This window comes from Mugil cephalus, chromosome 19 (assembly GCF_022458985.1).
Source record: "Mugil cephalus isolate CIBA_MC_2020 chromosome 19, CIBA_Mcephalus_1.1, whole genome shotgun sequence".
In the NCBI taxonomy this organism is placed as follows: Eukaryota; Metazoa; Chordata; class Actinopteri; order Mugiliformes; family Mugilidae; genus Mugil; species Mugil cephalus.
This window is the reverse complement of record NC_061788.1, coordinates 1,674,496-1,690,178: the sequence shown is the minus strand read 5'-3', so window position 1 is coordinate 1,690,178 and position 15,683 is coordinate 1,674,496. Positions and strand designations below refer to the sequence as shown.

Below are 15,683 nucleotides of genomic sequence, written 5' to 3'. Positions count from 1 at the left end.
AAATTAGAAATTAACAGTGAATCACATAAAGAACCGCAGGAGGTCTTCATCCTGATTAATTAATTTATTTAAAGATGTTAAAAAGAGAAACTACTTCATAATTAAATCAGGAGAAATGTTCATGTTTCAGGTCGTTTTCATGACGTGTTGAGTTGAGTCCAGATATCAGTGTTATAATTAGACGTTAGTCCTCGACTTCCTCCAGTTTCCCATGATTCCACAGAATGTGAACAGCTGTTCTCCTGACCTCTATATTCCCTATTGTGTCGGTAGGTGAAGCCACTAGTTAAATGTGTTTAAATGTGTTTGAGTCAGAGCTGCTTCGTCCTAAAGAACATTATTATTTCATATTATTATTTAAGATTCAGAAACTTCATTTAAGCGTTGACGTTCTCCAGAGGATGAATCCTACAAACCTCCGTCATCCACTAACATGTTTCAGTTTCTACTATGGACAAACCAGCTGTGACGTCACCGATTCTGAAATTCGGAAATTAACCCAGAAGTGGGCGGAGCCTGCAGTAGTCATGTTTGATGAGCTTTACTCCGCCCACACTCGGATTCTCCATATATGAACATGTGTGGGGTCGTGTTGAACCTGTCACTCAAAGCACGAACTCTCTCAATTATGCAGAATTTTAAACCTTAATAAAAAATAAACTAATGAGTCAGAACATAATCCACCCCCGTACACTTGTCATGAATAGTGAAATAAACCATTGAGACCTAAATCGTTTTTTGCACCAGGGTGTAAATATGTTTAATGATGCTGTAAACTTGGGCTTTTTAACATGGGGGTCTATGGGGATCTGCTCCCTTTTGGAGCCTCTAGTGGCCACTTGATGAGCTGCAGCCTTTTGCCCTTCATCAGAACTTCATGGCTCAGACCTGGAGGTTTCTGCCTGATTGCACCGCGAGGTTGAAATTTGTGGTTTTCTGTAAAATCCGAGTTATTAGATCCATTTCCAAGACATTTGGTGCAGATGATCCTCTAACGTTTCCAAACGCAAGATGTTTTCTGTTCAAGTATCAGCGTTTCTGGAGATATTCCCACGACCTTCATGATCCTCTCATCTTTGCTTGTGTTTACGGTTTTACTGAATTATTCCTTGATATTTTATTTATACATTCATGTTTAATCCCAGAGGATTCACTCTTCCAACTTTCACTTCTTTTAAGTCTCATGCCACGATGTTGATATGTACGGTTTCCAGTAAAACGCCTCAACAGTTATTTGATAAATCTGCAAACTTTGGCGCTTACGCTCCCCAGAGGATGAACCGTGAAGACTTAAAGGATCCCCCTACATTTTAATTGATATTTATAAAAAGCAAAACTCTTATCACCTGCTCATCCTCTGTTTACTTAATTAATGAATCAAATGTTTTGTCATGATATTGTCTGTGTCTGGTTCTATAATTGTCTATTTTGTGATTGTTGTTGTCTGTTTTTAAGTAGCTAACTAATAATAATAATAATGACAGCCAATGTTATTAGCATGCTAACAAAGCTAATAGGAGCATGCTACATATCAGCTAGCATGTTAGCATATTCTTTTATTTATAAAAACCTGTACAAACAAAGTGAAATGCATCTTTGGGGACAGATGTTTGTCTAAACGTTCAGTTTAAACATTGGTCCAGTCAGATCTACGAGATGTTCTGCAACGGACGGAATGACTTTGTCTTTAATGTGAGCATGTGCGAAGGCTAATGCATGTACAGTTCTTCAGATGTTTGCATCTAGTTTGATTCTCAGAGCTACAGAGTAACAACGACGTAGTAAATCTATGCCCCACGATGACCTGTTCCTGTTTCTCTCTGATTCCTACCACCTCCTCCCTCCCCTACTTCATCCAACCACAGATAAAGGAGGAGAACAAGCCGGTGGCGGCGGCCGAACCTCCACCGCCTCTGTCAGCTCTGCCGGGCGGCTTCCTCAAACAGCTGGTCAGAGACTCAGAGAAGGAGACCAAACATAAAGAACCAGAGGAGACCAGGGAGGAGAGAGCAGTGAGTCAACTCACAAAAACACCAACAAGCATCTGGAGAAAAGATCCTGTCAAAAAACACATATATATCTACAACCTGGAGAGGGTTAGCTTAGCTTAGCTTAGCTTAGCTTAGCTTAGTTTAGTTTGGCATAAAGACAGGAAATTGATGTCTACAACTAGCCTGATTCAAATAAAAAAGAAGCTCAAAGCAACATTGATCAGAAGCTTTATAATTAGGGTCTGCGGCAAAAAATGTTAATTTTTACAATGTTAAGCTAAGCTAAGGGGTCTCTTTTTAACTTCAGACAACTTCAGACTCCCATTTAGGACGTAGCCAAACTAAACTGAACGCTGCTCATGAACATGTTGGAGCTCATTCATGGTCTTTGTCTCTTTTTAAAGACAAGACTTTGAAGTTTCCATCACAAAAGTCAGAATCTCTCTAAGTGGTTTAGTTCTGGAGGAATCAAAGTTGGAACACAGTTAAAAAAATAAGAAGAAGTCAATGGGTTCACTTGACTTTTGATGAACTCATTGACTTTCATTAATGGAACCAGAAGAAAATGACTTATTGCATCATGCAGCATTTACTCAAACACAACTCGTGTCTGATTGGTTCATGAAGCTGCTGCTGTCACATAAACCAGCCAGAGGAATGTTAGCGGGTTAAACTGACCCGTCCCCTAGATGTAGGGTTAGAGTTGCCCTCTGTGGTTGGATTCAACAGATTTATTGGGCTGTGGTTGGAATAAGGGGTTTGGATTAAAGGGGAACATGTTTGAGAGTCAGTTCACAGGTTTCAGCTCAGTTTTATTGTCATCCCAAAGGAAATTCATTTTGCAGCAGGCATCAGAGACACAGCAGGAATGGACGACATCACAATGACCACAATAAAAGTAACAAAAATACTTTTTATAAAACGTGACACATTAAAGTGCAAGGCACCAATGTAAACAATGCAAGAAATAAGAAATGAAGTCAAATAAAAGGTTTATGTCGTCCTCATGTGAATGAACCCCAACGCTCGACCTGGTTCTCCTTCCTTTTCTCCTGCAGCCGAGCAAACTGAGCGACAACCTGGTGCAGCAGTTCCTCCTCCCGGACCAGACCCCGCCCATCCTGGAGGCGGAGATGGCGCTCAGGGCTGAGCAGCAGCTGAACAACGTCAAGCAGCAGAGGAGCGGCTCGGCCCAGCCTCAGCGCCACATCACGTCCCCGGACCCCGGCAACGGATCCAAGGCCGGACAGGAAGTGACATCACAGCCCCAGAGGCAGCAGGACAAGACACCAGAGAAGAAGAACAAGACGATGGAGAGGATAGAGGAGGTGGAGAAGAGGAGGAAAGAGGAGGAGGAGAAGAAGAGGAAAGAGGAGGAGGAGAAGAAGAAGAAGAGGAAAGAGGAGGAGGAGAAGAAGAGGAAAGAGGAGGAGGAGAAGAAGAAGAGGAAGATGGTGCAGGAGGTTCAGCAGGTGGTGAAGAAGGAGAAGAAGGAAGAAGGCGTGGAGGCGAGACTGCAGCCGGAGGGAAGACAAGCAGACACGACGATAACAGAGAACAACAGGAGGGAGGTTTGTTTATTAAAAGAACAGAGCTCATGTCAGCGTTCTGCTTCCATCTGAGTTACATTAGAATAGATTTTATGTATCATGACAAAACTGCTTTTTATTTAAATAAACATATAAAAATGATAAGTAACAAAGATTATTTCTAAATTATGTAGATAAATGTGGAACATTCTACAGTTTTATTAAGTTTGTTTTTTCTTTCACAGAATAAAAACGTTGAAATATGCTAACTGGCGTTTACAAGCTAGCATGTTTGAGATATTTTGCCTCCAGCTAAGCTCCGCCTCTCAATATCATTTTTATAGGTATCTTTCCCAACAGATATTGAAAGAAATTGAGGTTAAATCAACAACTGACAAATTAAATTTAAGCTAAAAGTTAAAAGCTAAGCTAACTGTTGGCTCCAGCTTCACATTTCTTCCTCCAGAAAACGAAGCCTCTGGTTTTGTCTCCTCTTGTCTCTCAGGTGAAGGACGTCTGGTACGAAGCTGGAACTGTGTGGTATGTGCACAAGGACGGATTCTCCCTCGGTGAGTTCTGAAAGCAACACTCACTACCTCAGAGTGACATTCATGATTAATCCTTCCAACTTTCAGTTTCTTTTAAGTCTTCTCATGCCACGATGTTGATATTTATGGTTTCCATTAAAACATCTCAACAGTTATTTGATAAATTTGAAAAATGTGGCGCTTACGCCCCCCAGAGGATGAACCGTAAAGACTTAAAGGATCCCTTTACATTTTAATTGATATTTACAAAAAGCAAAATTCTTATCACCTGCTCTTCCTCTGTTCTCTGTTTAGTTTATGTTTTTAACCTGGACGTTAAACGTTAAACTGGGTTGTCTCAAGTTTAAATTTTTCTCAAACACACAAACTGAGACAAACATGTGGACTCATGTTCTTGGCAGTGGAGGTGTGACATGTTTCTGCAGAATCTGAAACAACTACCTGGCCGAGTACCACCACATCTGGATTTTATTAATGACTCAGAGAAAACAAAAACGTCTGCATCGACTGGATGATCAGAAATGTTTGGTTAGAAACTTTCTCCTGCAGAATATTTCTTGTTTGTGGTGAAGTTGTTCATCATCAGCAGCTTGAATCAGGTTTAAATTCTCAGTAGGCTTGGTTGTGGTCTGAATTAGCTCACCAGGAATCTTTTCTAACCTGCAGCCGTCCTTGTAAACATCACGTTTCCACACACTGCTCAGTAGTATGACATTAGATCTGAACCAGCTCGGCTCATCTTACTGTTTTTCAGCCACTCAGCTGAAGCCTGACGAAGGAACTCCTGAACTCCCAGACGGCAAAGTGAGGGTCCGGCTGCAGACGGACGGATCGCTGCACGACGTCACCGAGTATGAAGTTGAGAAGGTAGATCTGTTCTTCTTCACGTCTTTCTATCCGTTAGCTCAAAGTCACAAAGAGGAACCAGGTGTTTCCTTTTATGAGGTTTAATTAGTCACATGTGAGTACAATTATTTTAATCTTTTAAAATATAAATTCATTTAAAAGCAGTTGAGTACAATAAATCCACCAGACGATTTAATCGGCCCTTTACAACAATTAGGGAATAATCGGTCATTGGTCAAAAATAGAGGAGGCTTCATGTCTACGACCCACAGCTTCTACTGCTTCTACACAAGTTCTACTGAGCAGCTCATTTACTTCACCAGTGCAAAACATTATTACCCACGACGTGCCATGTTGTGTTTGTCACGCTAAAGTTAGGATAACTAGCTTAAATATTACCCTGCTAAAGACTTTAACCGATTCAGTAACGGAACAAAGAACGTAATGGTAACGTTACAGAACCTCAAAGTAATATCACGCTCACTCAGGCAGCTGCATGTTACCAGACTAGATAAGATCGGAGCTAATTAGCATAACTCGGAGCTGCCTCTGTGCAAAAAACCTTGTGGGCTTTATTTATTTGTTTTGGCTTTATTTTATGTACAAAATGTTCCTGCACTGCTGTTTTACCGAGTCTGCACAAACTCCGACGATTCCTAGCGAAGCAGCCACGACCCTAATTATGCAAATCCTTAATATGATTAAAAAATAAAAGAAATTAGCACTAGAGACACATCTGTTCTAGAAGCCGCCTGCAAATATATTAACAAGGGTATTAAGGATCTTTAGAGCTAATTGATTTTGAAGCCTCCAGTGGACGTTAGTGGAACTGCATGTCTCGGTTTCTGTCTCCTCAGTGTAACCCGTCAGAGCTGGACCTCTGCGAGGACCTGAGCGACCTCCAGAGTGTGAATGAATGTGGAGCTCTGCACACCCTGACCAGTCGGGCTAAAGCCAACCTGCCACTGACCCACGCCGGACCCAACCTGGTCAACTTCTGGCCTCCGATACAGACCCACAGCAAGGTGAGGCCTCCATTACAAGACGCTGATGGTTTGTCTTTGTGTCCTCGTCACCTTCTGTCTTCTTCTTCTTGGGTCAGACGCCAAAGTCCCGGCGAGGGGAGTCGGTGTGGGAGGCTCCTCCCGTCCTGGCGGCCCTGGTGAAGCGGGTGTACGTGTCCATGGTGGGCAGCCGGAGGGACCACAGTGTTTGTGCGGTGGGACGCAGCGGGACGGGGAAGACGACGGCGTGCCAGGCTTTCGCACATGCTCTCCTCAAACAAGCTGGAACCACCGGGGAGAACATCAGCGGTGAGTTCACCAACAAGCCGGGGAAAAGGGGGTGGGGGGGGCGACATGAGACTCCCCAGACTCATCACTGGTCTTCTTCCTCTAGCCGAGCGTCTTCAGGCCATGTTCACCGTCCTCAGGTCGTTCGGGAGCGTGAGCTCACAGCACAGTGACGCCTCCTCCCGGTTCGCCATGGTCTTCTCTCTGGACTTCAACCACGCCGGGCAGGTCGCTGCCGGACACCTCCAGGTTTGAACCAGACACGTTTAAACGAGTCCGACGTGGCTGCAGAGAGTTTCTCACGTCTCCTCCTCCATGTTCCTCTGCTCCTCTCAGACCATGATGCTGGACAAATGGAAGGTGTGTCAGAAAACTCAAGGGGAGAGTAACTTCCTGGTCTTCTCTCAGATGCTGGCGGGACTCAGCACAGAGATGAGGTACCGACTCTAACCAAGATTTATTTGAGACCCTTTGTGATATAGACCACTTCATGGCATCATAACGTTAGCTGGAGGCAAAACAGAGGTAAGCTTGAGGCGAACACTGTCAATATGAACCATATTTTTGGAGCCAAAACTGAAAAATAACACTTCCTTGAAGTTTTATCACATACCAGTTACTGCCAGTCTTACACAACTTTGGTTGAACGCGATTAAAAGAAACGATTGGAGTGAGACAATCAACAACAACTGTGTTTGCAGCTCGCACTTCATATCAGGTCAGATTAATATGTAATACATCATTATTTTCAGCCTGGATAGCGCCAATGCTAATAACTAGCTAACTCAGCATTAGCTGTGTGTTTCAGGTGTGTCCAAGCAGAAGATGCATTTACTACATTACCCTCCACAGTGGTTCCTCTTACTTCTTGTAATATCTTTGTTTTAGAGGCTTCACTTGATAAAAACGGACCAGACTTCGTCCCCTCTGTGTCCTTTGGACAAATAGTCCATCCTGGTAGTGAGGGGTCGGTGAATATAGTCCCATCAGTCACTCATGGTCTCAGAGAGTGAGTGTATTAGTATATTCTCTGAAATATGTGTTTTCCTCGTCCATTCTTGCTCAAAACAAATTGAAATATGCTAAACGCCGTTTACAGACTCTGGTGTTTGAGATGTTTTGCCTCCAGCTAAGCCCCGCCCCTTTCAAAAAGTCGCACTGTTTACAAACTGTGCAGGAGCCTGTAGCTTTTTTTTCTCACTGGCTACATTTCCATTCCCCCATAGAAATGTGCAAATGTCCAACGGAAACACCTACATTTCACAAACCTTTCACACGTATCGATATAAAAGTTTATCACAAAAGTGCAATGGAAACATTTTTTTTTTGAATTTCCTGCCACTGGTGATAATGCAGGAGGTCATGTGACGTCCTGCATCATCTTCATAGTCCATCTTCTTCAAAGTGATGAGAATTCAAGAGAATTAGTGGATATCGCTAGATGAGTCTTTACAAGAGTAAATAATTTTGCTAAAAACTGTAATGGAAACACAGTAACTGATAAGTTACTTCATATTTCTCAAAAATGTGTTTTTTAGTTTAGTTTTTCTCAATTTTCCTTCAGATGTTTCCATTAAATGGCTTTTAAATGTTTCAGATGATTCCTAAACATGATCTGTCGGCTCTGTTGTATTTGCTTTTCCTTCCACATTTTATTCCCTCTGCTGGATTATTTCAGGACGGAGCTGCAGCTGCACCAGGTCCCTGAATCCAACTCTTTTGGTATAGTTCATCCCACAAAGGTAAGAAAAGAGCGACGCAAAACAGACCGACTGTAACCACTCACAGCTCTTCATTCAGGAAGTGGACTGTAGCATCAGTTAGCGTAGCTAGCATGGTTAGCGTAGTCCAGCTCTGATGTCTCTGACCAGGACTAGTGTGGACATTTTATTTGTCCAGTAAACTCTAGACTCACCTCTACCTGCAGGTTTGTGGCTGAAGCTGCAGGATGTGACCTGCAAACATAAAACATGTGATTTATCAGAGTTTAAGTTGAAGGGTCTGCTCTTAATTATGGATTAGAATAAAAATGACTTTCATGTTGTTTTAGTAGTTTCTTTAATAGTTAGCATTTAGGATTTAGGATTTACTCTGGAATCATCTCTGGGTGTTAGTAAGAGAAAAGCTAAAGAAAACACGTGTGGGCGTCGTCCACCTGAAACTAACGTCTTAATGTCTGTTAATGACCAGATACTCACCTGGATTTAAGAGGAATCAGTTTCAATCCATTCGTTCTGGTTCCATCTCTTTTTTTTATGTGAAAAGCCAGGAAGTGATTCAGATTATATTGTAGCCTTTTACCAAACAACGTGTCCAGATGCTCTCGGCTTCATGTAACCGAGGGAATAAAAATAGAGGAAGCAGCTGAAAGGGCGGCTCTGAAGTGGTCGGATCACGCGGCGAAGGGATCCATGTTGGAGGGAGTCAGGCTGTGACGGGAGATGAGATGTGACTCAGCTGTTCCTTCACCCTATTAAGTGCTGGACTCACCCCCCCCCCCCCCACCCTCCCTTGGCCTCCATCGGTCTATGTGTCCTCAGGTGGAGGAGAAGCAGCGAGCGTCCGTCGCCTTCACCAAGCTGCTGACTGCCATGGAAACGCTGGGCTTCTCGGCCGGGGAGCAGAAGGCGATCTGGCATGTCCTGGCTGGTATTTACCATCTGGGAGCCGCCGGGGCCTGTAAAGGTGACGCTGATTCATCCTCATCATCATCATCAGTCACACAGCGTCACTGAACCCTCAGACAAACACACATCAGCCTCTCAGCACCAAAGACACTTAAAGACCAGAACCATCTTAACCCGACACACAACACGTCCTCACTAACACACAAACACATGAATGAGCCAATAAACTTCAGTGTGTTTACATCCACAGTTTAATGTTGCTACGCTCAGAGTTAATCTCTCTGAATTTGATCCTTGTCCCAGTTTACATGCAACAGAGAAAATATAATAACTGATGGGAACATGTCCTCCTCCTCCACACTAGGGGGCGACATGTGTCTTGTCTGGTTGAACTATTACATCGTATAATAAACAACCAGCTGTATAATAGTTCATCTTTTTAACCTCATACGTAATGTGTGCACTACTTCTGCAGATAGATGGCGCTGTCCCTCAGGAAACCTTTATACTATATTATATAGTAAATACAGTCTTATAATAATTAGTACCTATAAATAAATGCTATTACTTCTCAGTTCTATAACCTTATTGCTATAATATGCAAATGTGCTTATATTTACAATATGAAAAGACCAAAAATAAAATAAAAATAAGTAAATAAACACACAGTCATATCTGAACCATGGAGGAGAGAGGAGCTTGTTCTTTCTGAAGGACTGCAGTGACCTCTTCCTGTGACTTTCCTCCTCTCCGTCTTCTTCTTCCTTTTCCTCTCTGAGTGACCTCCTCACAGTCTCTCCTCTCCTCCCCCATCCTCCCCCCCCTCCTCCCCCTCTGTCCAGTGGGCCGGAGGCAGTTTGTGAGCTTCGACAGCGCTCAGGTTGCCAGCAGCGTCCTGGGATGTGAGGGAGAGGATCTGCACACGGCTGTATTCAAGCATCACCTCCGACAGTTGCTGCAGAAAGCCACCGGGGGCAGCAGAGAGAGGAACTGCAGCACAGAGACAGAGGAGGGTGAGACAGACACACATATATAATATATATATAATATATACACACTACACTACTATACAATATATGAGAATAAATGTATGATATGTGGTCTGTAAAAGTCATCACTAGTCTGATATAGATTAATATATATAAGAGAGAAGATAAGGATGGGAAGAAGATTTAAATTAATAAATATGCAAGAAATAGAAATAATGTATGAACTGTAAAAGTTATAGGTTTATTATTAATATCAAATATTCTACATTATGTATTAAAGTTAAGCAGCTTAAATACCTTAACCCAGTACAATCATTAAATAAAATCATTATTTTTAAATAATAAATAAATAAATAAATATAAATAAATATAAAATATAAAATAATAAATAAATATAAAAATTAAATAAAATAAATAAAAGGTGTTAATTTCTGAAGAAATATAATAATTTTTACTGTAATTTAGTTTAACTTCGAGACCTGAGATTTAGTTTGTTATGCATTTTTAATTTGTATATATCTCTTTATTTGGGATTAATAGGAACCATATAAACTAAGCAACATGTTTTAACAGGAAGTAGTTTTTGGAAGAAATAATGTCCTCATATGTGTGTATGTTAGTCAGTATTATAATAAAGTCAAAAGTGGTTAATATCTAATAAAATACGACTAATAAATACAGCAAAATAATATAAAGTCATTGCAAACATCGTGGTTCAGCTGCAGTGAATGTAATAATAAATAGATAAACACATCCCTCCTGTCTGTCTGATTATGTGCGTTCAGGTCCCAGATTAACAGCTGCTCAGTGTGTTGATGGGATGGCGGCTGGACTCTATGAGGAGCTCTTCACCGTCATCGTGTCGCTCATCAACAGGTACGAACCACAGACTGAATACAAATATGAACAACACGTCCTCACTTCCTGCACTGGCAAGACGATTGCCCCGCCCACTGTTCCTCCAGACACACAAAGCCCCGCCCACTGTTCTTCCAGACTCACAAAGCCCCGCCCACCATTCCTCCAGACTCACATAGCCCCGCCCACTGTTCCTCCAGACTCACAAAGCCCCGCCCACTGTTCCTCCAGACACACAAAGCCCCGCCCACTGTTCCTCCAGACTCACAAAGCCCTGCCCACCATTCCTCCAGACTCACATAGCCCCGCCCACCGTTCCTCCAGACTCACAAGCCGCCCACCGTTCCTCCAGACTCACAAAGCCCCTCCCACTGTTCCCCCTGACTCACAAAGCCCCGCCCACTGTTCCTCCAGACTCACAAAGCCCCGCCCACTGTTGCTCCGGTCCTGATGTGTTGTAGAGCAGATGATACAGAACATCTGCAGGGTTACAGGGTGATTTAATCCACATTAAGCTCCTGCGTCGTCCGTGTGTTGTGTTCAGGGCTCTGAGCAGTCAGCAGCTGACGTTGGCCTCGGTGATGGTGGTGGACACGCCGGGTCTGAGGAACCCGAGACACTCGTCGGAGGAGAGAGGAGCCAACTGGTCCGAACTCTGTCACAACTACCTACAGGAGAGGCTTCTGGAGCATTATCACTCTCACACCTTCAGACACTCGCTGGACAGATACGCCCAGGTAACCATGGAGACGGCCAGGTCCGAGCTAGCATCCTGTAGCCACGCTTACTCCAACCAATCAGAGCAACGACACCAAGCAATTAACACATTTTAATGAGAAATAGTTTGTTAAGATTAAAGATTTGTTTCACCATTAATAACTTTTACAAGATCAGGCCCTGTTATTATTAACAGACTGAAATTAATCAATTAATGCCCTGCTAACATCTAATCTAAAGGGTTTAAATGATGACTCATCCTGCACTCACTTCATTTCCTCCTCCTGTCTGTTACAGGAGAAGATCCGTGTGGAGTTCGAGTGTCCAGAGAACAGCCCGGCGGAGGTCGTATCCGCCATCGACCAGTCGCCTCCACAGGTACAAGAACCATGAAAACCAGTTCTACCAGAGCCGAGACCTCTGACGTTAATCTCAGGACTCAGCGAGAGTCAGCGAGAGCCTCCTACGACAGCAGCAACAGAGTCAAAAGGAAATGAACCTAAATAATCTGGAGCTAAAGAAGCTTCAGCTGCTGCAGCTTTAGTTAAGAAAAAAACAAAAAAACACCTGAAACAACTGAGCTGGTCGAGTTTCTAGAAGATATTTAACCCTTAGGCCCATTTGTTTTCATGTATTTTCTCATACATGAATTTCTGCAGGAACTCTTCTCTTTAGTCAAATGTTTTGAGATCCAGTGTCATTAATCCTCTCGTGACGTCTCTAGACACAGACTTCATGCCCCTGGTTTTCAGTCACCGGCTCCATTATATCAATGATAAACAGGAATTTACAACAATTTAATGCATCGACCTCAAATCTGGTCAAATCCAGTAAAAATGTCAAATATCACTGGTTTTCTTTACAGAAGCTTGTTGCATTCACTTAAAAAAAAGTAATTTATTTTTATTTTTCTATTATTATTTCTGTTTTTCTGAGTAATATATTTATGTGGTTTGTTTTTCAGAGAATTCAGTTAGTTTTGTTTTTTGGCCATTTTTTTTTCCTGTTTTCGGATTTTACTTAGAAAAAAAATGATTCTTTTTTCATGCAAAGCAACATGTTTTCATATTTCTTCTGAATGAAATGTTAACGTCACAGAATGAATAGTTTTATACTGGAACGACAGATTAAAAGGTGACAGGTTATAATGGAAGTCAATGGGGCTTTTTTGGCCACGAAGGAGAATCTGACACCACATAAAAAATACTAATGAAATCAAATCAGTTTTATTACTAATCTTTGACATATACAAGACTCTAATCAGCACCGAAGCTCCGTCCACCTGCTGATTATTTATAGACGTATGAGGGTTTTATGGTTGTTTCTTTGTGCGTGTACATTTTTGCTGAGGAGGATCTGTGGGCGGAGTCAACCTGAAACTAACTGATACTCACCTGTGATTGGAGGAATGTGTTTCTTTGTCCAGTGACTGGTTCTCTGACGTCCTGTTAATGTCCACAGAGAGGAGAGAGGACTTTTATTTTCAACTTCCTTGTCCTCTTTGAAACCACCCATCCCTCTCTGTAGATTTATTTCCTGTGCGTGACAAACAGCGTTGTGTTCGTTGTGTTGTTGCAGGTGCGGGCTGCAGACGGGGACCCCCGAGGTCTCCTCTGGGTCCTGGATGAGGAGATGGTGACTCCGGCCTCCAGTGAGACCAGCGCCCTGGAGAGAGTCTGCCAGTATTACAGCAGCACCGGTAACACAACACATCCCGTCTGCAGTTTATCTGCGTCTACCTGAGCACACACTGAGTGTGTGTGTGTGTGTGTGTGTGTGTGTGTGTGTGTGTGCGTCCCTGCAGTGCGTCAGTGTGAGCAGCCTCTTCAGTGTGAGATCAACCACCTGATGGGCTGCGACCCCGTCCGCTACGACCTGACCGGCTGGTTCAGCCTGATCCAGAACAACCCGTCCGCTCTCAACGCCGCCTGTTTGCTGCAGAACTCCACCATGTGAGTTAAAGTCCACCCGTCAGCCACAACATTATGACCACTGACAGGAGGAGAAGTCGAGTGCACCCCCGCCCCGAAGCAATGACACTTATTGATGCACAAAAACACTTTTATTTTAAACTTCTTTTAACTTCGATCTTATAGATGTGTCCAGATCAAATCTCCTTGAAACGTGTGGTGTTTCCTCAGAGCGGAGGTGAAGGCCGTGTTCAGCCCCAGGATCTCCCTGCCCCCCATGTGTCGAGGCCTGGGGGGTCTGGAGGGCGGCAGCCAGCGCTCGCTGCAGAGGAACGGCACCATCCGTAAGACGTTCAGCGGAGGCATGGCGGCGATACGCCGACACTCGCAGTGCATCGCCGTGAAGCTGCAGGCGGTGAGTAACAACCCCCCAGGACCTTCTGGTCCACCCCCCGGGACCCCCCTTCACCATCTGAGCCTCGTGAAGCCTGTCTCCCTCTGCCTCTCTGCAGGATGCTCTGGTCAACCTGATCCGACGAGCCAGGCCCGTGTTCCTTCAGTGCGTCAGCGCCAAGACGGATGGTGCAGGGTTTGACATCCCGGCCCTCAGAGTCCAGCTTCACTCCACCCAGATCCTGTCGGCGCTGCAGCTTTACCGCACAGGTACCGAGTCTTCACCGAGGATCAGGACGGGTCACTGCAAAACAGCTTCATCATTAGTTTAACTTCTACGTTTCTGCATAAAAATGACTCCAAACAAGTCCTGAAAGTAGAAAAAGAGAATCAAGCAAACACATGAAACTGGAATATGATGCTTGTGTTTTTGTTTATTCAGGAAAATGAGCCAATAATGTAAAAGAAAAAACCCTTGTTTTCAGCGTCTGCTGTGCAGCTCAACATTTCCAGTAACTGCTGATCTGAGGTCAATAACTCTTAACTGAGCTACAGAAAACTACATTTACCTTGACTGAACTGCTGATGTTTTAAATGATTTTTATGCAGAAATGTATAAAAGGTCAACATCAAATTTATTTATATAGCACATTTAAAACAACAGACGTGACCAAAGTTCTGAGTAAGATGGAAAATGCATAAAACTACACAAATAAAATAAATAAAAGAGTAAAATCTCCACACGTTTAGTTTTGAGTCTGGACTTTGGGTCTTTTTTTTAATGTCCGTTTAAGGTCTGATTTTAAAACGTCTCCGTCCGTCTGCAGGTTACCCAGAACACATGACGCTCAGCGACTTCAGGTGTCACTTCCAGGCTCTGTGTCCTCCCATCATGAAACGTTACGCGTCCATGTTCGTCAGCCACGACGAGAGGAAGGTCGGTCGACTCTGTCGTCTCCGTCCTGGGAAGTTCAGCTCAGAATGAATCAGAAGGAACCAGAATAAACGAGGATGTGTTTGTTTGTGTCTCAGGCTGTGGAGGAGCTGCTGGTGGAGCTGGACGTGGACAAGAAGAGCATCGCAGTGGGAGCCAGCAGAGTGAGAAACCTCCTGTTCATTCAGTTCAGCAGGAACAAGCAATGAACGGAAAGAAAAGAAAGGAAATGTAGATAATTACAATATAAAACACTTGTTGTCGTCACCTTATAAAGTCTGAAATCAAATAGATTAAATAGATCCAACAATTCAGCAGCTCACAGATCTTCTTCTTCTTCTTCTTCTTAGTTTTTTTATTTCATTCATTAATTAAAACAAAGCTATTCAACACAAACACAAATCTGAATGAAAGGATCAGAAAGAAGGAGAATATGATATAATCTGAACCTTTACCCCAAGAATCAGTTTACAAAGAACTTAGATGAACAAATCAGCAACACAATAATAATAATAAAACGTTTCCATTTTAGATACAAAACAGAAACAAAACAGAAAAAATGAAATGTTTGTCGACCTTTTATTCACACAATGAGAAGAACAATCAACACGTTTCATTATATTTCCTTAACAAACTTTAATTCTTCTCTTAAATGTAAATTTTGATTTGGATTCTTTGTTTTTTCTTCAGATTGTTTCATAAACTGATTCATTTCACAGAGACAAGTTATTTTTTACTGAGAGATTAAATGTTTCCACACACACCTGTGTGGTTGTATAATTTAGACAAGTTTGTATTTATGTAAAGGATGTGCTTGTCCTCGTCCTCCTGCTGTGTCCCAGGTGTTCATGAAGCGGGGGGTGTTGCGTTACCTGGAGCAGCAGAGGGACCAGCAGGTCACCGGTTGGCTGGTCCACCTCCAGGCCGCCTGCATGGGACACCTGGCCCGTCAGAGATACCGCAAACTCAAGGTGAGCGTCTCCCTGAGTCCACTGAGACACTTACTGAGACACTGAGACACTTACTGAGACACTGAGACAGTTACTGAG

At 43.1% G+C, this 15,683-nt stretch overlaps 1 protein-coding gene across 3 annotated transcripts in view; it reads left to right on the top strand.

Moving 5' to 3' along the window:
* Nucleotides 1-15,683, top strand: part of LOC124996694 (unconventional myosin-XVIIIb-like) — a 37,415-nt gene that overhangs the window by 3,676 nt on the left and 18,056 nt on the right. For all 3 annotated transcript variants that reach the window (XM_047569954.1, XM_047569955.1, XM_047569953.1), the window contains exons 3-23: nucleotides 1,866-2,012; nucleotides 3,050-3,562; nucleotides 4,026-4,089; nucleotides 4,823-4,935; nucleotides 5,772-5,939; nucleotides 6,017-6,227; nucleotides 6,313-6,455; nucleotides 6,543-6,643; nucleotides 7,885-7,948; nucleotides 8,747-8,891; nucleotides 9,676-9,846; nucleotides 10,608-10,698; nucleotides 11,225-11,417; nucleotides 11,695-11,775; nucleotides 12,976-13,096; nucleotides 13,202-13,349; nucleotides 13,539-13,722; nucleotides 13,820-13,970; nucleotides 14,528-14,637; nucleotides 14,733-14,798; nucleotides 15,477-15,605. In XM_047569954.1, the coding sequence (XP_047425910.1) occupies nucleotides 1,866-2,012; nucleotides 3,050-3,562; nucleotides 4,026-4,089; nucleotides 4,823-4,935; nucleotides 5,772-5,939; nucleotides 6,017-6,227; nucleotides 6,313-6,455; nucleotides 6,543-6,643; nucleotides 7,885-7,948; nucleotides 8,747-8,891; nucleotides 9,676-9,846; nucleotides 10,608-10,698; nucleotides 11,225-11,417; nucleotides 11,695-11,775; nucleotides 12,976-13,096; nucleotides 13,202-13,349; nucleotides 13,539-13,722; nucleotides 13,820-13,970; nucleotides 14,528-14,637; nucleotides 14,733-14,798; nucleotides 15,477-15,605 (3,114 nt within the window). The remainder of the gene's footprint in view (nucleotides 1-1,865; nucleotides 2,013-3,049; nucleotides 3,563-4,025; nucleotides 4,090-4,822; nucleotides 4,936-5,771; nucleotides 5,940-6,016; nucleotides 6,228-6,312; nucleotides 6,456-6,542; nucleotides 6,644-7,884; nucleotides 7,949-8,746; nucleotides 8,892-9,675; nucleotides 9,847-10,607; nucleotides 10,699-11,224; nucleotides 11,418-11,694; nucleotides 11,776-12,975; nucleotides 13,097-13,201; nucleotides 13,350-13,538; nucleotides 13,723-13,819; nucleotides 13,971-14,527; nucleotides 14,638-14,732; nucleotides 14,799-15,476; nucleotides 15,606-15,683) is intronic.